Source organism: Trematomus bernacchii, unplaced genomic scaffold, assembly GCF_902827165.1.
Source record: "Trematomus bernacchii unplaced genomic scaffold, fTreBer1.1, whole genome shotgun sequence".
Lineage (NCBI taxonomy): Eukaryota > Metazoa > Chordata > Actinopteri > Perciformes > Nototheniidae > Trematomus > Trematomus bernacchii.
Genome location: NW_022987593.1, coordinates 2183462 through 2205102, shown reverse-complemented (window position 1 = coordinate 2205102; position 21641 = coordinate 2183462). Strand labels below are relative to the sequence as shown.

Here is a 21641-nt window from a genome sequence, read left to right as displayed (position 1 = left end):
TGGTTCCTGCTGTCATTTCTCAAGAAATTTACAAATCTAAAAACCAAGTTTGTCAATGTTATAATGAAGGAAATGCTTTCAACATGTTTGTTTTGCCCCTGAAGACAAACACAAGGCACAATAATTCATGAGCAGTAACAATTCTACAAGCCAACTTTAATTTGCTGAAAAGGCCAAAAACAGACATTTAAAAAGGTTCTTGAGAAAACTTCAAAACACAAGAAGACTTTAAACTACCAACAGTCAACAGATGCAACTAATATAGAGAGAGTATGTGGATAATCTTTCTGGTCAATTATGTTAGAGAAACTTAAGAGCACTGAATGGAGTGAGTTTCAGGTAGCAGAGTGTGAGATGTTTTAGTAAACCATGTCGGTAACAGGATCTAATATTTCATTATTCAGACCCACTCCTGGGGCAGAGGGCCCCTCTCGGGCTTTCGTAATGGTTTTGAGGACAGGAGTTCTTCACAGTGCAGTTTGTGTACTCGGAAGGCTCCATTTCCTCCAGATTTTGGGGTGGCAGTTTCCGACTGCCGTTCTTTACCCCGGTCATCTCCTCGTAGATGGGGGCCTGAGGGTGTGACCTGACACTGCGGCGTGCTTTGCCCTGAGAGACATCAAAACAGGGGAAAAAAACAAATCAGTGAGGTGAGAAAACAGATTGAACGCACTCTCGATTTCCTGTTCAAATCAGAGTTAGTCATTTTTTTAGTCAAGAGGCAGCATCTTTAAAAAAGTCCATACAAAGTCAAATTCCAACTGTTTTCTGGTAACTTAAACCGTTACATAACAGGAGTTCCTTACTCATAAAAAGGTCTTAAAACTGAACTAAAAAGTAGATAAGTCTTTCACTGCCTTCCTCATTACATTGAAGAAAAACATGCTGACAACTGATAGCAACAACTTGTGAAACTCGTGTGGTTTTGTGGTGAGCTGCAGAGGAACTCTCTGGCACGCTCTCTATAGGCAGGTGCTGCCACTCATATTTCCCCCTCTCAGTGTCGTATTAGAGCGGCTCCACTCACTTTATAAATCACCACAAATCCCAGGAGAAGCAGGAGGAGGAGAACCAACACAGCTGAGGACAAAGCATACAGCAGAATGGAGTACCGGGAGCAGCCACACTGACCTCCTGTGAAGAAGCAGAGAGAGAAATGTTGAAGATAAAAGAGACACATTTACTGGACGCAAACACGCATACTCTCCACTGAAATTAGATTAGAGTAAATAAAAAAAGGTGTTCCCAACTTCTCACTCCCTTCCTAGTGGTAGACTGCAGTTTGAATATATTTTGATTGTCATTGTGGGGCTTTAGTAAAAGGTGGAGGTCAACTGCTTAGCATTCAAAGACGAAATCTAAACTAATGTGTTGGTTGTAACAAAGGAACATGTGACCACAGTGTGGCTAACTTTGTGTTTTTAATTGTTTTTAGACAATAATTGAGCGCTATGGCACAGAGGAATAAGCTGTATCAGGCTTTAGTGAAATAGACAGCACTTGTTAGTCAGAGCAATACATTGTTGGTTTGGGTGTATTAATACACCGGACAAGTAGGACACAACTCTTTATTGGAATTTAGCACTTCTATTTTATACAAAATAAAAGTCAGTTTACATTTTGTTGTGACCCAGTGACTTCAAATTAATAACTTTCACTATGACTACGCTACAACAAACAGGGCACACCTGTTGTCATTGGGTTTCACTCCACCTTCTATTTAAGGACTAATTATATTATTAATAATAACAAATGTACAATATTAAAATAGAGCCTTCAGCACATTTTCAAACACAATATTTGTGTGTAGTAAAAACCTTAAAACATAATAAACTGCTGTTTTTGTCATGGGATAAAAAGAGGGGTGTCCTACTTGTTCAGTGTAGTCATACAAAACTGCATTGTTTTAGAGCTACTGTGTCACATGACATGGAAGTTATTTTTTCATAACAATTGATATCAAATAGAAGCTGGATTTAAACTCAATAAAGAGAGGTGGTGAGTTAGTTCAGAGTTACAGTGAAGTGAACCACGGAAGTTTGATTCCACCTCATTTGTTTTGTGTAAGTGTTTGTGAAACTGACAGAAGAGATAGAAAGTAATTTTGCATAAGTCACAGAACATGGTCTACAAAACCATTATCTGAAAAGTAACAAACAATAATGCAACAACAGTGATATACAGTTATAGCCATTGATATTGATTTCATCAGTTGCAGTTATGTTAGTCAAAGGCTGACATCCTGAGATATCAGAGCTGGACTGACATCACACACTGAAACCATTGAGACAAGAGCACAAACCAGAAGGAGGAACCAAATAGTGGAACAACAGAACAACGGTTAGTATGAAAAGGAAACGTTCATTTTCAAAAGCCTGAAAAAGCCAAATGGAGTTAGTATGAACCTGGCGATCCAGTCCTCCTGTGACCCACCTTGCACTGAGACAAAGAACACTTGTCTCCCCAGACGGGTGCTGGTGTGGGGCCCGCCCTGCAGAAGCAGCTGGCAGCTGTACAGGGCGCTGTCGTCCGGCTGCAGGAGCTGCAGGGTGAGGTTGTAGGTGAGGCCCCTGGGGCCCGGAGCCGAGGACAGCTGCACCCTCTCAACGGGGAACAGAGAGGAGGAGGAGGGGGGGCTGCTGCCATATTGGTGCTTTGAATTGTACAACACCTCCACGGGTCCCCGGCCCCTCTGCCGCTTCAGACTCACCCCCTCCACGGCCATGGCCTCCCCATGGGGGGGGAGGCAGGGGAGTACAGCCGAGCCCCCAGAACACGTCTCTACCAACCCAATGTCCACAGACCCAGGGGCGTCTCCAGAGGGGAAAGGAATACAACTTAAAATAAGGTTTATATGCTAAAATCCTATTTCCTGTGAATAATCAACATATCTGCCAAAGGCTTTTTAGGAGGATTTCTCAGTGGATTCATTTCAAATTGTGTGATTTGGTTGGAGAGAAAGTGTAGATATTGGCCTACAGAATGGGGATTTTGACCGTTTTTTCCACTTTCCCTGAGTATTTAGCTATTAACAAAACAGTCTTAGCAAAGATACTTAATGGTAGCCAGTTTTAAAAAGGCATAATTGATATGAGGATTATAATAATTATTACAACTTTACAAGTCAGTGAAACACAATGAGGGTGACCTTTGGTTGTACTGAAGTAGGCCAATATCCTTCCCATTAAACCAGGGGTGTCCAAACTTTTTTCACGAGGGCTACATACAGAAAAATATACCAAGGGCTGGGCCACTCCCTAGAGGCGACATATATTGCCTCTTAAGTGCAGTTATAAGTTGGAAGAATCAATCCAATGTAGGTCAATTGTTCTTGATACTTGAAAATGTAAGAAGAAAACAGCCTACATCACAGCTCTCCATGGGGTTTCATTTGTTTTGTTAGCAGCTCATTTTTTATTTGCTGTGTGAGGGCCGATTCAAAATGGTACGCGGGCCGCATTTGGCCCCCGGGCCGTAGTTTGGACACCCCTGCATTAAACCTATCCTTAGTTAGCTCTTTGATGCTCCCTACATTTACAGTTCCACCACAATCCTTCTGGTCGCAGAGCACCTTGACCAAACCTTAATCATAATAGTTCTCAACCTATTTTAATGAATGCCTTAATAGACAGTGGGGCTTAGTTGGAGCACACTGAACAAACAGCACCAAGCACAATTTCTAAATGTCAACCACTTGTATTTGACATTTGTTGTGCTTATTTTGGAAAGCTTAACCCCCTGTGGGTGATATACAGAGTAGTGGGATGGAAAACATTGAATCACTCACCAGCTTTAACAAGGAGGAAGAATTCAGTCTTCCCATGTATTCTTATGTCTTCAGAGGAAGGGTTGTCCACCACAAACTCACAGTAGTAGCGGTCCGTGTCGCTGGCACTCAGCTGAGAGATGGTCACATTCAGAGAGTGTGTGCTCGGGTCTCCACTGACACTGATGCGCTTCTTGTCATAATTTTCTTCCACGGTGAAGTCAGTGTTGGTGAACTTGAACAGAACTTCAATTTTATTCAGCCAGCTGCGCTTCAGGTAGACGCCGTAAGGGAAAGGGTTACTTTGCCCCACCTCACAGGGAAACACCACAGAACCCCCCTCATTCCTCTCCAGGAACTCCATGTCACTGCACACTTAATTAAAATAAAAAAGGAACATTTGTGAGTGAAAAAGATGTGTGTCAGTGATAAATAAAAGTTGCTTATTAAGAAACATTTTGAAGCTCAACTGTTGTGGTAATATTAGATTCATATTCATGCCTGACAATATAAAACATTCAATTGACGATTGGGCCGGTTCAATATACATTTAAAAAAAACACCTCATATTATAATTTAACATGATATCACAAAAAACATCAGTCCAGGAATCGAACAAACGTAAATCAATCTGTCACAATTTCTCCATAGTTGCTATATTATATTTTGTGCATTGTTCCTGTTATTTGGTCCTGTTCTCATATAAGACATTAAATCACAATGACTTTCCTCAGATTACCCACAAAACCACTGAAATGCGTAGTGCATGGACCGAGAAGGACAAACAAATCAACGTAACACTGTAATATTACAGATCAACAACACAGATTCTCATTTATTCATTTTATATACATTTTATTATTTATATTATTAAATCGATTTTTTGTTTGTTTTATCTGAGTGTTCCAGGGTATTCTCTGAATACCTTGAAAGCCCTGACGGTTCGCCACTGCTCATATTACACTCCAAGTATATTTCAAACTGGAAAAAAGTAGCAAATGTTCAATTTACCAAATCCAGTCTGTGTGATGAAAAGAGTCCCGAGGAAAGCCAGGTACCGGATCCCCTTCATCTTGATTACTGTCAGAAGACTAAATAAGATCCTAAGGTAAGTCAGTGATGTAAAACATGACAGCACACATGCAACACTTAAGAACTGGATCTTAAAAGTGCGGTTGACAGTAAATGAAACCAAGAGGAACTCCATGTAGCTCCACCTTCAAACCTCAAGATGAAGACAAGAGGAAGCACGCACTAACCAACACAATGCAAGTTCCTTCTGAGGCACTATGGAAATAAATTAACAATAAAACAAAATACTGACAGTTAAGGATCAGATTAAGAATGATCTAACACAGGGGTGTCCAAACTACGGCCCGGGGGCCATTTTGAATCGGCCCTCAGCAAATTCTAAAAGAATAATGGAATATGGCCCACACCTGAAACTTGTGCTTGTCTTATATTGTACTTCTTAAATATATATCTAAAACATATATTACACAGTAGTATTCATGTGTTAATAAGCCCACTTTTCAAATAAATTCGGTCAATTAAAGTTGGAAACATTTTCTAACAAATTTAAGTGGATAAGAAAAAAGCCCAATAACTTATTTACATAACAAGCTTGAAATAAACCCTTCCTATTTCCCCTTATTATGAGCAATCTGAGGCTCCTGTTGTAAGGGATGAGCTGCAACACTGTTTGTTACAGAATCAATGAAACCCTATAGAGCTTTGATGTAGGCTGTTTAAAAAACAAAAGGCATTTTCAAGTATCAAGCATAGTTTACCTACATTTGATTGATTTTGCTAACTTATAACTGAACTTATGAGGCAATATACTGTAACTCACCTCTAGCGAGTGGCCCAGCCCTCGGTATATGTTTCTGTATGTGGCCCTCTGTAAGAGCCAGCGTGTGCAGGTCACTTAGGATCCAAGCTTTTCTGCTCTAGACCTGGCTCTGGAATTTAATAAGCATTACAACCAAGTGCATATCGTAGAGGAAATGATTCAGACTGCCCGTTAGGATGCGTCTGCTGCTTGATAATGTGCATCAGTGGACAGACCTCCGTCACACATCCTGAAGACTGAAGGGCTCGTGCCATCTGACTCAATTGACAATAATGTGAGCTTAAGGCTTGGCTGCAAAAAACAAAAGAATTGAAGCCAAGTACAGCTTTAATATTTGATTATAAGACTTAAGCATTCAAAACATATTCAATATCAATTATATTCACAATTTGGAAAGAAGGAATTACTGAAATAATAAGGACCAATTGTGTTTTCAATGTATAGACATGCAGTAAGACTATTGAAATGGTCTTAAATGATAACCTAGCTTTTCAAAACGTTTTAAAGGGAACATGTTCAAATGTTAAGAGACGAAAAGACTTGACTACAATTTAAAAGATTTGAAATAACCTTTACATTTAGCTTTTAGATTAAAGCAAAGGCAGCTGGATGTATTGTTTTTTTCTATTTTCTACTGTTCGGAGAGGCTTTTTAATTTCTGAATGTCAAAGATTTACAGGCATTTTAACTTGTGTTTCAGGTTAGAAACTAAAAAGAAAACTAAAACGAAATGAAACAGAATGAAAAGATGACGCAGTAAATTATTCACCATAAAAAGGCCCTGGACAGAATTGAAATGCAGACTTTGAAATGAAAAAGTGGATAAATTAAACTAAGAACTGGCAGAAGCATAAACCTTGTTATTCATCACACCAGACACTTGTTTTTCACTTCAGGTACAAAACGTGGTAGACTGCATTTCTCTCTTTGCACTGTGGTTTAGGTTTCTACTCGTCCAGCAGGAAACCACATATACGAGGTTCTCATGTACAACAGTTGTTTTAAAGCTGTTAACTTAGTGCTAATGCTCAAGGGTGCTGCATTTTGAGAGGTATTTGTTCAAATGTTTTCGTGCATTTAATCACTTCTTTCGATTGGCTAAACTTGAATGGCGATGCCCATAAATGCACTCATAAATGCACTCATAGTCTGTTGAGGCAAAATGTTTGTGAGGCCACAAACCACTCAAGCACTTTATTTCTAGCGTGTGGCCCCATGATGCTTGTTCCATTATTAAATAAGCGTATGACTATATCCTGGAAATGTTTGTACAAACAGCGAAACTAAGAAACAAACAACATTAAGCTTAAGTTTCCATGTATTTATTTTTACTCTAATAAATGCACCTCGCTTTATTGCCTAGGTACAATGGGTAATAATCATTTCAATTCAAATCAAGCTTAAGCAATGTACTTCACATTGGGATGTAATTATATATAAAAAATACAAAGAAAAACGTTTTATATATTCTTAAAATCGTTTACTAGTAAATATTCTGTATTCAAAAGTTTATATTCCCGTAATGGCCACTTTATAAGTTAACATTTAATAAGTAACACCAATTATTTTTCATCAAAATGGCTGCAGTAGTGCTACAAAAAATGTACCAAATATTGAATGCTTGTATCATTTCTCTGTGTAGGTTTTCTAAATATTATGTAGTATAATCAGGCTTTATACTCATTATAGCTACCGTCTAACATTATAGTATATACGGTCAACAATAAATGAGAGACTTTGTCTAGTGGAACAGATCTTCTCAGTATTGCTATTGGGGAGTGGTGATGGATGTAGTGTGGATATGTGAAAGGTTAATATTATTCCTCCATAGTCCACTAGGTGGTGCACTGGTTCCACCACACTGAGCAGCTAAAGGTGTGATTGGTGGATTTCAACTCAAGTTTGAATCAAAAGAAAACAAGTGACATCAAAATAATGCAACCATTTTATTTAAAAAGACAAGAAATCTGACTTTGGTAACATTCATACAGACGCAAAGCTGCTCCTTTGACAGTTATTCTTTTAGTCCTTTAAAACTAGTTCAAAAATAGTATCAGTGATAGACTTGTAGACATGTAAAAATGTATACATTTCAAATTTCACTAGGAAACCAGAATTATTAATATATTGTAAATATATTAATAATTCTGGTTTCCTATTTAATACTCAAGTAAATGTTGTTGCCAACAACATCTGAGTTTCTATTTAAAGAGTCAGTTCACCCAAATAAAATAAACAGAAACTATTTATTCACTTATAAGCATCGAGTAACGCTGATGGTGTCGCTTTGATTTGATCTAAGTATTGATATGGGTTTTCAACCTCATACTGCTTGAATTTTATTTGAAAGAAAAAGTCGCTTTATAAAGTTTCAGAACATTCTGTGGAATACTTAGACTAAGAGGGACTTCCTGATTGAATAAGACCAAAACCTGTGTCATGCAGTCACAAGTAAAGGTTGCTCCATTTAAAAAGGGGCCCTCCACTTAGAAAGTTGTTGTGTTTTGTTCTGTGTGGCTCTGAAGTCTGAAACAATTGCCTGAAATTAAGCTCTTTATACAAAGAAAACCTGCATTTGAAACTGGAGGTGTGGAGTTTGAGGATCTAACAAAAAAGACCCAACTTTATTGAAATGGAATACATCTGTAAGGGGTCAGGGAACCACGGCCTTAGATGCGACTTGAGATCATTTTCTCATTAAGGTGAGCTGACCCTTTAACACAACTGACCATATTAATCCATTTCAGACAGAAAATAAAAATAAAAATGTAATTTACATTTCACTGCCCAAGTCTACGTACCTTTGAATAAATCAAATATAGTTAGTGTTAATCAAGGCATGCTTTTGTTATTAATCAAAGTCTTTAATGATCTAGTAACTTTGAAAAACAAACTATTAACCAATAAATAAGGTAATAAAAGGCTTAGCATCCAGTTGTAGAGGGTAAAGCCACACTATAATAAACATCAGGTACTTACTGGGTTCAACTGACCTTTCATGCCAGCTGAGTGCGTTTTAAGGCTGATATGGATGGGCTACAGACAACAAAAACAAATACAAACTAGAAAGAAAACTAAAACGAAATGAAACAGAATGAAAAGATGACGCAGTAAATTATTCACCATAAAAAGGCCCTGGACAGAATTGAAATGCAGACTTTGAAATGAAAAAGTGGATAAATTAAACTAAGAACTGGCAGAAGCATAAACCTTGTTATTCATCACACCAGACACTTGTTTTTCACTTCAGGTACAAAACGTGGTAGACTGCATTTCTCTCTTTGCACTGTGGTTTAGGTTTCTACTCGTCCAGCAGGAAACCACATATACGAGGTTCTCATGTACAACAGTTGTTTTAAAGCTGTTAACTTAGTGCTAATGCTCAAGGGTGCTGCATTTTGAGAGGTATTTGTTCTAATGTTTTCGTGCATTTAATCACTTCTTTCGATTGGCTAAACTTGAATGGCGATGCCCATAAATGCACTCATAAATGCACTCATAGTCTGTTGAGGCAAAATGTTTGTGAGGCCTCAAACCACTCAAGCACTTTATTTCTAGCGTGTGGCCCCATGATGCTTGTTCCATTATTAAATAAGCGTATGACTATATCCTGGAAATGTTTGTACAAACAGCGAAACTAAGAAACAAACAACATTAAGCTTAAGTTTCCATGTATTTATTTTTACTCTAATAAATGCACCTCGCTTTATTGCCTAGGTACAATGGGTAATAATCATTTCAATTCAAATCAAGCTTAAGCAATGTACTTCACATTGGGATGTAATTATATATAAAAAATACAAAGAAAAAACGTTTTATATATTCTTAAAATCGTTTACTAGTAAATATTCTGTATTCAAAAGTTTATATTCCCGTAATGGCCACTTTATAAGTTAACATTTAATAAGTAACACCAATTATTTTTCATCAAAATGGCTGCAGTAGTGCTACAAAAAATGTACCAAATATTGAATGCTTGTATCATTTCTCTGTGTAGGTTTTCTAAATATTATGTAGTATAATCAGGCTTTATACTCCTTATTATAGCTACCGTCTAACATTATAGTATATACGGTCAACAATAAATGAGAGACTTTGTCTAGTGGAACAGATCTTCTCAGTATTGCTATTGGGGAGTGGTGATGGATGTAGTGTGGATATGTGAAAGGTTAATATTATTCCTCCATAATCCACTAGGTGGTGCACTGGTTCCACCACACTGAGCAGCTAAAGGTGTGATTGGTGGATTTCACCTCAAGTTTGAATCAAAAGAAAACAAGTGACATCAAAATAATGCAACCATTTTATTTAAAAAGACAAGAAATCTGACTTTGGTAACATTCATACAGACGCAAAGCTGCTCCTTTGACAGTTATTCTTTTAGTCCTTTAAAACTAGTTCAAAAATAGTATCAGTGATAGACTTGTAGACATGTAAAAATGTATACATTTCAAATTTCACTAGGAAACCAGAATTATTAATATATTTACATTTAATACTCAAGTAAATGTTGTTGCCAACAACATCTGAGTTTCTATTTAAAGAGTCAGTTCACCCAAATAAAATAAACAGAAACTATTTATTCACTTATAAGCATCGAGTAACGCTGATGGTGTCGCTTTGATTTGATCTAAGTATTGATATGGGTTTTCAACCTCATACTGCTTGAATTTTATTTGAAAGAAAAAGTCGCTTTATAAAGTTTCAGAACATTCTGTGGAATACTTAGACTAAGAGGGACTTCCTGATTGAATAAGACCAAAACCTGTGTCATGCAGCCACAAGTAAAGGTTGCTCCATTTAAAAAGGGGCCCTCCACTTAGAAAGTTGTTGTGTTTTGTTCTGTGTGGCTCTGAAGTCTGAAACAATTACCTGAAATTAAGCTCTTTATACAAAGAAAACCTGCATTTGAAACTGGAGGTGTGGAGTTTGAGGATCTAACAAAAAAGACCCAACTTTATTGAAATGGAATACATCTGTAAGGGGTCAGGGAACCACGGCCTTAGATGCGACTTGAGATCATTTTCTCATTAAGGTGAGCTGACCCTTTAACACAACTGACCATATTAATCCATTTCAGACAGAAAATAAAAATAAAAATGTAATTTACATTTCACTGCCCAAGTCTACGTACCTTTGAATAAATCAAATATAGTTAGTGTTAATCAAGGCATGCTTTTGTTATTAATCAAAGTCTTTAATGATCTAGTAACTTTGAAAAACAAACTATTAACCAATAAATAAGGTAATAAAAGGCTTAGCATCCAGTTGTAGAGGGTAAAGCCACACTATAATAAACATCAGGTACTTACTGGGTTCAACTGACCTTTCATGCCAGCTGAGTGCGTTTTAAGGCTGATATGGATGGGCTACAGACAACAAAAACAAATACAGACTAGAAAGAAAACTAAAACGAAATGAAACAGAATGAAAAGATGACGCAGTAAATTATTCACCATAAAAAGGCCCTGGACAGAATTGAAATGCAGACTTTGAAATGAAAAAGTGGATAAATTAAACTAAGAACTGGCAGAAGCATAAACCTTGTTATTCATCACACCAGACACTTGTTCTTCACTTCAGGTACAAAACGTGGTAGACTGCATTTCTCTCTTTGCACTGTGGTTTAGGTTTCTACTCGTCCAGCAGGAAACCACATATACGAGGTTCTCATGTACAACAGTTGTTTTAAAGCTGTTAACTTAGTGCTAATGCTCAAGGGTGCTGCATTTTGAGAGGTATTTGTTCTAATGTTTTCGTGCATTTAATCACTTCTTTCGATTGGCTAAACTTGAATGGCGATGCCCACAAATGCACTCATAAATGCACTCATAGTCTGTTGAGGCAAAATGTTTGTGAGGCCTCAAACCACTCAAGCACTTTATTTCTAGCGTGTGGCCCCATGATGCTTGTTCCATTATTAAATAAGCGTATGACTATATCCTGGAAATGTTTGTACAAACAGCGAAACTAAGAAACAAACAACATTAAGCTTAAGTTTCCATGTATTTATTTTTACTCTAATAAATGCACCTCGCTTTATTGCCTAGGTACAATGGGTAATAATCATTTCAATTCAAATCAAGCTTAAGCAATGTACTTCACATTGGGATGTAATTATATATAAAAAATACAAAGAAAAACGTTTTATATATTCTTAAAATCGTTTACTAGTAAATATTCTGTATTCAAAAGTTTATATTCCCGTAATGGCCACTTTATAAGTTAACATTTAATAAGTAACACCAATTATTTTTCATCAAAATGGCTGCAGTAGTGCTACAAAAAATGTACCAAATATTGAATGCTTGTATCATTTCTCTGTGTAGGTTTTCTAAATATTATGTAGTATAATCAGGCTTTATACTCCTTATTATAGCTACCGTCTAACATTATAGTATATACGGTCAACAATAAATGAGAGACTTTGTCTAGTGGAACAGATCTTCTCAGTATTGCTATTGGGGAGTGGTGATGGATGTAGTGTGGATATGTGAAAGGTTAATATTATTCCTCCATAATCCACTAGGTGGTGCACTGGTTCCACCACACTGAGCAGCTAAAGGTGTGATTGGTGGATTTCACCTCAAGTTTGAATCAAAAGAAAACAAGTGACATCAAAATAATGCAACCATTTTATTTAAAAAGACAAGAAATCTGACTTTGGTAACATTCATACAGACGCAAAGCTGCTCCTTTGACAGTTATTCTTTTAGTCCTTTAAAACTAGTTCAAAAATAGTATCAGTGATAGACTTGTAGACATGTAAAAATGTATACATTTCAAATTTCACTAGGAAACCAGAATTATTAATATATTTACATTTAATACTCAAGTAAATGTTGTTGCCAACAACATCTGAGTTTCTATTTAAAGAGTCAGTTCACCCAAATAAAATAAACAGAAACTATTTATTCACTTATAAGCATCGAGTAATGCTGATGGTGTCGCTTTGATTTGATCTAAGTATTGATATGGGTTTTCAACCTCATACTGCTTGAATTTCATTTGAAAGAAAAAGTCGCTTTATAAAGTTTCAGAACATTCTGTGGAATACTTAGACTAAGAGGGACTTCCTGATTGAATAAGACCAAAACCTGTGTCATGCAGCCACAAGTAAAGGTTGCTCCATTTAAAAAGGGGCCCTCCACTTAGAAAGTTGTTGTTTTGTTCTGTGTGGCTCTGAAGTCTGAAACAATTACCTGAAATTAAGCTCTTTATACAAAGAAAACCTGCATTTGAAACTGGAGGTGTGGAGTTTGAGGATCTAACAAAAAAGACCCAACTTTATTGAAATGGAATACATCTGTAAGGGGTCAGGGAACCACGGCCTTAGATGCGACTTGAGATCATTTTCTCATTAAGGTGAGCTGACCCTTTAACACAACTGACCATATTAATCCATTTCAGACAGAAAATAAAAATAAAAATGTCATTTACATTTCACTGCCCAAGTCTACGTACCTTTGAATAAATCAAATATAGTTAGTGTTAATCAAGGCATGCTTTTGTTATTAATCAAAGTCTTTAATGATCTAGTAACTTTGAAAAACAAACTATTAACCAATAAATAAGGTAATAAAAGGCTTAGCATCCAGTTGTAGAGGGTAAAGCCACACTATAATAAACATCAGGTACTTACTGGGTTCAACTGACCTTTCATGCCAGCTGAGTGCGTTTTAAGGCTGATATGGATGGGCTACAGACAACAAAAACAAATACAGAGCAGTAAGTGATATGTGCAGAGGGAGAAATAGTGCCAAACTAAATAACACCTAGAGAAACTGCTCGTCATCATGTCTTTAGATTAATGTGCGCACTATACTCAAATGTGTGTCCCTGCCTCTACATGTGTGCATGAATAATGTATTCGCTCAGAGATTGTCTTCTTTACAGCAATCTCCACCAAGGGATGACTTCTGATGAAAAACATTGAGAATAGAAAAGGATGGACAAAACAAAAAAACACCCAGCAATACAAAACAGCGCCGCAGTAAATAACAATCTAACAGCTTTCCTCTAAACCATGTCGAAATAAATAGTTAGGTCTCTGTTAACAGAGATGGTGAGGCCTTGTGACCTCTGTTCCTACATGCTCCAGCCATTTGGATTATTTCATAACATTCATCTTTCTACTTTTGTTTGTAGGAATGGTTGCACAAGCAATTCAGGATATTGCTGCTGTAAATCCCAACTAGACACACACTAGGTTGTTATTTAGCAGTATGTGTCGACAACCATCGTAAGACATTCCCTAGTAATTCAAACGGGGATCAACCGTCAGTAGAATACAGTGCCTTCATTTACCTTATAATCTAAAAGAAAACTGAAATCGGAGCTTCACAAAATTGGGATTTACCACAGAGCTGCCCCACTGCTGGGTTTGTTGTTTTGCTTGCCCTCTGTAGTGCATTATGGGACATGACTGAGCTGTGACAAACATTAAAAGCACTCATGCATGTTTGATAACTGAAAGAAAAAGTGAATGTGTCAGGAATTACATTTAGTTTCCCTTTTCACTTTTGTGTAAATGCACTATATGAACAAGAACCGTTATTTCATCTGAAGTTATTTCCATCATTATCATGAGGTAACATGCAGTATTTGGAACCAGAAGTTGGCCAACATCTTTTGGGCTGGTAGTACACGAGCTTTGAGCACAATAAGTCTTTATTCTGTTTCTGAACCAACAATGTATACTTAGTCTTATCAAGGCAAGGTAAAGAGGACTCCTCAAAAAATAGATGATGGCAAACTTGGTTTTTAAATACCTGATGAAAACCTGTAGTCGAAACAGAGCCATAAGGGAAGAACACCCGTACAAACCTTCATCACTCACCTCCACGCACGTCAGGACAAACCAGCATTGGATTTCAAGATGTATTTTATTACAACAGATTCATAAAACATTACAAAGGATGCATACAGGTACCCTTTTGACCAGAAAATATTAAAAACAAACCTGAAATAAGGATAAAGCTAGAGACTGATGAGTCATGAATTTATAACACTACTTAGTTGGAATCATCTTCATCACTGAGACCCTCACCAACCAAGGTTGGGGACGCAAGTCCAACAGCACCTAAGCATGCTGTGAGGGCCTCAATCAAGCTACCGAAAAAAAACAAAAAACAAAATAATCAAATGTTTACAAGAGAAACTTGCCTTTGTAAGGGGTTGGTACGTTCATGTAACTCCAGCAGCTTCAAAAGAAATATGAATCATTTTAACACTTCACCTCTATAAACCTGAGTGAAACCTAAGGGGGAAAAAATATATCCTCACATGTAATCAAATGACAACAACATAACTTTCAGGAAGTTGAGTGGTGTTTGGCTGTTTCCAATAAAGATGTTACATTAAATGTCCATTAGTTCTAACAAACAACGTTTGTCTTCACCGCCACTGGTCTTACTGCTCTTTGCTTGCAGCTAGGTTTGAAAAAGCACAAGGATGAGAGAAAGGTGTGAACCTCAAACCTAATGTGGTGGCTGCTTTGCTGCTTCAGTAGCGTCCTGCCGGAGACATGACGGGCGGCCTCATGCCCATGGGAGGGCCTCCCTGGTAAGAGGGCACCATAGGAGGACCCTGCCCATAAGGAGGCATCCCCCCAGGCATGTAGCTGGGCATGCCCTGAGGAGGGGCGCCATACTGACCTGCAGGGAAACACAGGGAGAGAACAATGATCACTGCAGCCATTCAAAGGTTTAGCAAATCATGTCAATGAAATACTGCAGCCTATTAACATTAATCCTGTTGCTAAACTTTTCTATTTCAAGCAAAGTAACAGTTTTAACTTTAGCTCTTCATGTGTCAAAAAATACTTTTAGAGGGAGTTTAGGGTGACCAGACAGCGTGATTTGGCCACATAGAACATGGGCACAAATGACCAGGGGCCTCATTTATAACGCCTTGCGTAGGATTGACGTAGGAAGGTTGCTTACGTAGTACAAAGCACAAAAATAGGTACAGAAATTTTCCGCCATTTTCCGATTCACAAAACATTGCGTACCGGCGAGGGAAGTGCGTACGGCACTCCCTACGCCTGTTTCCCTTTATAAATCACAATCGACTCGTAACGCCTATATTTGCCTATAAATAGTCAAAGAAACGCCCATTCATTCTGACTGACTGCATGAAGAAGATCGCAGGAAATGAGGACAGAACAGCTAAAAAAGACATCTCACACCGTGTCAGATTTTGGTTATTTTGGGGAGGTCGAGATAAATCATATTGTTTGGTGGATGCAGTTTGAACCAGAGTAGCAGCATGGAGGTCGGATCGTCACCGTTTTACGAGCGACTTATCAAGTCTTGGCAAACGGCATAAAACACGATTACACGTGATAGTATATAAAACCATGCTCGTATCTACAACCTGTAGAAATGCAATTTAGATGTTATTCTGTCCTCCTGCTTACCGCATCATTTATGAGAAAACATTTCATAACATTAACACAACATATTCGAGGTGGTTTTAAATAGCATGTCCGTATTTATTTATTTCTCCAAGTTATGTTTTTGTGTGCACTGAGGAGTCTCAAACAGGCGTTTGTTTAATCATTTTAAGATTGGCTTTAATCAATGTTTGAAAATGAATTCTTCATATTTGATAAATGAGAGGTAACATTTTATTTATGGTATTATTTCCACATATTTCTCTCCATTCTTCCTTCTGCCAACGGTGTCGCAGTTTCTCGTCTCTCCCGTTTGTGTGCTTAGTGCGTACGCATGGGTTAGAGTTTGCGTGGAGGACAGCACATTTTCCCGTCAAGTTAGTATTTTATAAATCGCAAACATTGCGTAGAAACTGGCGTACGCCATTTTTTGAGCGTATATCCCTTTATAAATGAGACCCCTGAGCTAGTCCCCAGTTTGGACCATCTGCCGATCATGTCTCTCTTTCCCAACACTTCTTGACTGTCTCTCGACTTTCAAATAATGGCATTAAATTGTCTTTAATAACATTTATTTATTCAAATAAAGGCTTCAGTGTAACCATAGACCAGGGCCCCAATAATTGATAACATGATAAATGGTTTTGATTGTAACGTGTATGCAAAATGACTAACTCAAAATGTCGGTAATGTGATGGGTATTTCACACACTAACAACCATTCCCTTACCATGCATGGGATGCCTCATGCCGGGCTGCTGTGGTGGCATTCCTTGCTGTGGGGGCATTATCCCGCCCACAGACACCACCGGGGGGGCAGCCACATGGGCCTGACCCTGCCGGGCCGTGAGACGCTGGTAACGAGGCAACTGTGCCTTCATCTCTTCCTGTTGGCGGGGACAACACACAGAGCAAACACTCAGACTAAAGAAACACAATTTGGCCCCTCACAGTACAAAGTTAAACACTCACAAAAATGATGAGGAATAGGTAACCAATGTTGGCTTGCCCTGATTTCAAGGATATTTAAGTTCAGAATCATCTTTCCACATATCCACGTAAGAGTAACTACTAAGTAAAAGTAAGAATTAATGCCTGGCAGATATCCCCTTAGTATCTTTCTTCATGTTTGTTATGTTATTGACATTCACAACAAGATTGATGGTTAAATATTGAGCCAACCCATTACTCAGTATACGTACTATATTATATATATCAGTCATTACTTACTGTGGAAAGGGCAAAATAGAAAGCTCAAGCGACTTACCAGTGAGATATCCTCATCAGGATGGATCAACTTACTAGTTGCACTCGTGGTGGTGAGGGTGGCGGGCTTGGTGGCCACTGTGGCCGGGGGTTTGGCCACAGCGCCGCTAGAGGGATTAGAAGAAGAAGTGGAAGAGGAGACAGAGGGCTGGGTGTAGGCAGGGAATGTTGCTTTGGGAGGGTCGGAGGAGGCGGCACTGTGAGGGTTTGAAGCTGGAACTCCTGAAGTGCTCTGCTGGGCCTGTACAAAGACACAATGCAGGTCACTGACACAAACTGTAAAAAGTCCTTAATAAATGCACTATAACTTTGTCATAATCATTACATAACAGAGTACTAGAGATATATAAAGCCCAACAATCAATTTCAGTAGGTTTGCCTTTTTAAACAATCAAAGTTACATTTATTTCCAACATTTTGTTATTCTACCGAAGTAGTATTTGGATTTAACTTTAAATGTATAATATCGTCCAAATAAATCATTTACGTTTTTTCTTTATACATTTACATCAATTACTTTCAACAATCATTGGATGATGAACAAATTCTGACCAATCGATAAGACTTAGAGTTCAGATTGAAAAACTGGCAGTGTGTTATGCACCTCTGCAGCACACAAAGTCAAAGCATTATGAGTTAGTATGGCAGAATTCATGCTTCAGAGGGTATGAGTTGTGAATGATGTATGATGGTATAAATGTAAATCGATTGTTATGCCTCATTCTGCATTAATTTAAGCACATGCAGGGTAATGACGCTCACAAACTAAGAAATATGTCAGTTGTTGTCAGGGATAACTATCCTCTGACACCAACGTCATAGCCAATGTTGATGCACAAGGCAAACACTGTTCAGTTATCAGCCTAGTTTAACACAGACAGTAATGCCATTAGCAACATGCAGCTGCCACAGCCCGGTCAGAGGCCTGTCTGTGAGCGTACTTGAGGCGTGTTAGGAAAGGGAGGCTGGGAGGAGGCAGACTGAAGGTCTGCAGCTGGAGAAGAAACAGCTGCTGTGCTGCACACAGCACCCATCTGCAGCATGGTGGAAAGATCACAGTATTGGCATGTAACATGTCCACATACTATGCGAAATGTAATTATAAGAACCAAATATGCTACATAATAATGAAAGAAAGATCGGAAAAGAAAAGAAGAACAGCTGGCTACATAAAAGAGGAACCAGGATACCAGAAACAAGAAGTGTTGCGAAATGAAATAACGTCGCTGAGTATCGTGTTCTTAAGAAACAGAATAAAGCCTTTAATTTAGAGACTTTAGAGACACCTGTAAACACACAGAAAAGTGTGTGTGTGTTGCCCACCTGCGCTGCACTGGGGAAAAGAGGTTTGGAGACGGCGGGCTGGACCCCTGGGACCGCCGGTCGGCTGGCCATCACTCCGACTGCCTGGGCCATGTGGGGCATGCCTGGCCTGGGAGCCATGTGATGGGGCATTCCTAAACATCAACCAAACAGCTCAATTAACCCTTCTGCCAGCATTGCATTGGAACCACAAAAGGCTAAATAAACAAGGTACACAAAGAAGGAACAATAATTTAAGAAGCCAATGTCTGTCTCGAAAGACTGGTCCATTATGTCAATATGAAAACATTCACCTAACAAATAAACAGTTAACATATCAGCTACATTTGCCTAACCATCTAAAAATGGAAGCAACAAACAGTTTTTGCTATGATAGTGATTACAAATGTGATTTAATAGGGTTACTATATACTGTTATATGACAAACTCTTAATTTATTTTTGGAATAGATAATACATTTCTTGTGTAACCCCAGTGTAGAATACAACCACAACTCACCGTGTGGCATACCAGGCATCCCTGGCATCATGGGAGGCATCATTCCACCCATTTGCATCATGCTGCAAAAGACAGAAGGATTGTTTGGTGTTACTATAATTACAATAGAATGTGATACAATAATTACCCACAAACTAAATAGTGGCATATCATTAAGATTAAACTAAAGAAGCATTGAACATGAAATAACATTAGACACAGTCAATGAGACGTCTCTTACCCTGGTGGCATTCCATGCATGGCATGGGGCATGCCGTGCATCATGGGAGGAACGCCCGGCATCATGGGAGGCATGCCTTTAACAATGAGAGGGGGCATGTTCTGTTTACTAGAAACTCAACACTACATCACTCAAAACAGGCAGCTACATGTCTAGGAAACTGAACACAAGAATACATATGCAGTAATCTCTATCCCCGCTGATTCATCTTAATTTCTGTTAAATTCCAAGTCTAAACTTTCTCACACTGTAGGTGCTTCACAACAATAACAGTGTGTCCTCGTTTAGGTATAAACTATACATTGCAAACACAGAAACCAGGACTAAAATAGCAACACCATAAACAGCTTATTAAATGCAGAGATTTGATGAAGACAACATGTAGGAATTACAGGGAGAGCCTAACATTTGGCATTGCTATTAATTAAATATAAACTCTAGCACAAAAACCAAGTGATACATTGACGACCTAATCAGGAAAATGTTCAACCATTCTTGTAATTGTGGTTGGTTTAGATCAAACTGACCAAATAAAGAAGGTTGTTGGGTGTTTTTAAAAAAGGTTTTTAGTGATAATTCCCAACTTCTGCTTTTCACTAAGGTTCCTTGCCTTGATATGCTCCAGGGTGCATCCCAGGTACGCCAGCCACAGGAGGCATCCCGAGCTGGGCCATTGGAGCAGCGTAGCCTTGCTGGGGCTGGACAACAGCCGGCTGCGGAACTGATGGTCCTGCTTCATCATCATCGTCATCATCCTCATCAGAGTCGTCCTGATTGTTTGACTTCTTCTTTTGACTCTCTAAAGAAAAGAAAAGGTTGCGGTGAAGCTTTAAGAATGATCAAATTACGTCAACCCACAGCATTATAAAAACGAAGTAGTAATAGATCACACAATAAATGAACATATTCAAAGATTTACGCTTAATCTTAAATGATTCCAAATACACAACATTATTACACATTTTGGAAATCTAGGCTTTTATTCTAAATTGGCAAGAAAGAGCTTAAAGGTTTACAAACCTTGTGATTTCTGTTCTAATGTTCGTCTTCTTTCCTGCATGTCTTTCTCTGGAATCCCCTCCATACCGTAGATCTCCAGCTCAATGTCAACTCTTCCAGGAATTGCATTTGGAACACTGTCAATCGTCTCTTTGTGTACCTGAAACGCATGCAAAGTGAGCCAGTGCATATTCACATCTAAAGAGAACACCTATTGTCCAGTGTATGATAAGTTATAGCTCTGTTTTGACTACAACGTTGCAAGAGCTATGAACTAAACCAGGACAAAAAGACAAAAAAGCTACCCACCTGCATGCAATGAATAGCCAATCCTGGGCCTGTGTACAACTTCTTGTGACAAATATGGCATTTAAAATGCTTTGCCTTCTGATGCTGAATGAGGATCTTTTCATCATCAAAGTCTCGATTACAGTACCTTGAGAAAGAAGTTAAGGAATGTATAGAAAGAGGAAACATGAACAAATACTAAGCAACAACACAGTTCACAAAGTCAGAGAATCACACGCAAGCATTCAAAACAAACCCTAATGCTGCCTAAATAAAAGCTCCGAGGTGTAGCGTGAGTCCTAATCCCCATTCATGATCAATGAAGGACATAGCAAGCTGTTAGGTTACAAAACATCTCGGTAAAAATAAGGTTTCACACTTAACCGCCCTGAACCTTGAATCATACCGTTCAACGTTAATGCTACCCGGAATCATCAATGCATGGCTAACATGTTAGCAAGCTACCTCCGTTCCGAAGGTAGCTAGCATTACTTTCTTCTCAGCAATCCAGTGAATTGAACGCAAACTTTTAACAGTTACGTGTAGTCGGAGCCAAATATTTGACCGATATTAAATAAACACTGGGAAAAGGCAATCTTCAAAACGATTGACTAGACTCCAAAGCCAAATGGTTAGGCTAATGTTAGCATACAAGCCGATAAAACCTCAGACAGGCTAGCTTAGGCCTTCCTTTTGTCAAGCTAACGATTAGCCTCTGGCATTTCTACGTTGCTTTGTTGTCATCCGGTCAAAAGGATACCAGCACCATGGCTTCATCTGCTTCTTCTTTTTACGCCCCATTGCCAATGGATAATGAAAACGATTTCTTACAACTTGAAATAGTAGTCTTATTATCTTTTTGACAACAGCATGCTGTAGTCCCGTAACAACGCCGAAAATGGCGCTTTGATGGAGGAAGTTGTAGTGCAGAAAATAGACGTCATGTCAAGACACGCCCCTGAATCATGTAGCGTATTCAAACCTGATTCAAACCAAACCCCCACTCATTCAGTAAAAATAAAATGATACAAAGA

The 21641-nt window shown here is 38.4% G+C and overlaps 2 protein-coding genes across 2 annotated transcripts; both read right to left on the bottom strand.

Annotated features, from left to right (window-relative positions):
• Positions 1-135: 135 nt before the first annotated feature.
• LOC117482183 lies at positions 136-4946 on the bottom strand. The gene is made up of 5 exons (XM_034130187.1): positions 4778-4946; positions 3788-4141; positions 2434-2814; positions 1028-1134; positions 136-609 (listed from the first exon to the last, which is right to left on the bottom strand). The coding sequence occupies exons 1-5, from the start codon at positions 4836-4838 to the stop codon at positions 397-399; spliced, it is 1116 nt and encodes a 371-aa protein (XP_033986078.1). The 5' UTR covers positions 4839-4946; the 3' UTR covers positions 136-396.
• Positions 4947-14484: 9538 nt separating this feature from the next.
• On the bottom strand, positions 14485-21532 carry znf207b (zinc finger protein 207, b). Its single transcript, XM_034129374.1, has 10 exons — positions 21368-21532; positions 20629-20755; positions 20341-20479; positions 19931-20119; positions 19321-19396; positions 19101-19162; positions 18603-18736; positions 17281-17520; positions 16744-16900; positions 14485-15274 (listed from the first exon to the last, which is right to left on the bottom strand). The coding sequence occupies exons 1-10, from the start codon at positions 21406-21408 to the stop codon at positions 15123-15125; spliced, it is 1317 nt and encodes a 438-aa protein (XP_033985265.1). The 5' UTR covers positions 21409-21532; the 3' UTR covers positions 14485-15122.
• Between the last annotated feature and the right edge of the window lie 109 nt (positions 21533-21641).

Coding starts and splice junctions, on each gene's coding strand:
- znf207b (XM_034129374.1), bottom strand. CDS start 21,408: ATGGGGCGTAAAAAGAAGAAGCAGATGAAGCCATGGTGCTG. Junction 19,397..19,930: donor GCACCCTGGAGCATATCAAG/GCAAGGAACCTT, acceptor TCATTGTTAAAG/GCATGCCTCCCATGATGCCG. Junction 15,275..16,743: donor CATGAGGCATCCCATGCATG/GTAAGGGAATGG, acceptor GTTTCCCTGCAG/GTCAGTATGGCGCCCCTCCT.
- LOC117482183 (XM_034130187.1), bottom strand. CDS start 4,838: ATGAAGGGGATCCGGTACCTGGCTTTCCTCGGGACTCTTTTCATCACA. Junction 4,142..4,777: donor CATCACACAGACTGGATTTG/GTAAATTGAACA, acceptor ATTTTAATTAAG/TGTGCAGTGACATGGAGTTC. Junction 610..1,027: donor GATTTGTGGTGATTTATAAA/GTGAGTGGAGCC, acceptor GATGTCTCTCAG/GGCAAAGCACGCCGCAGTGT.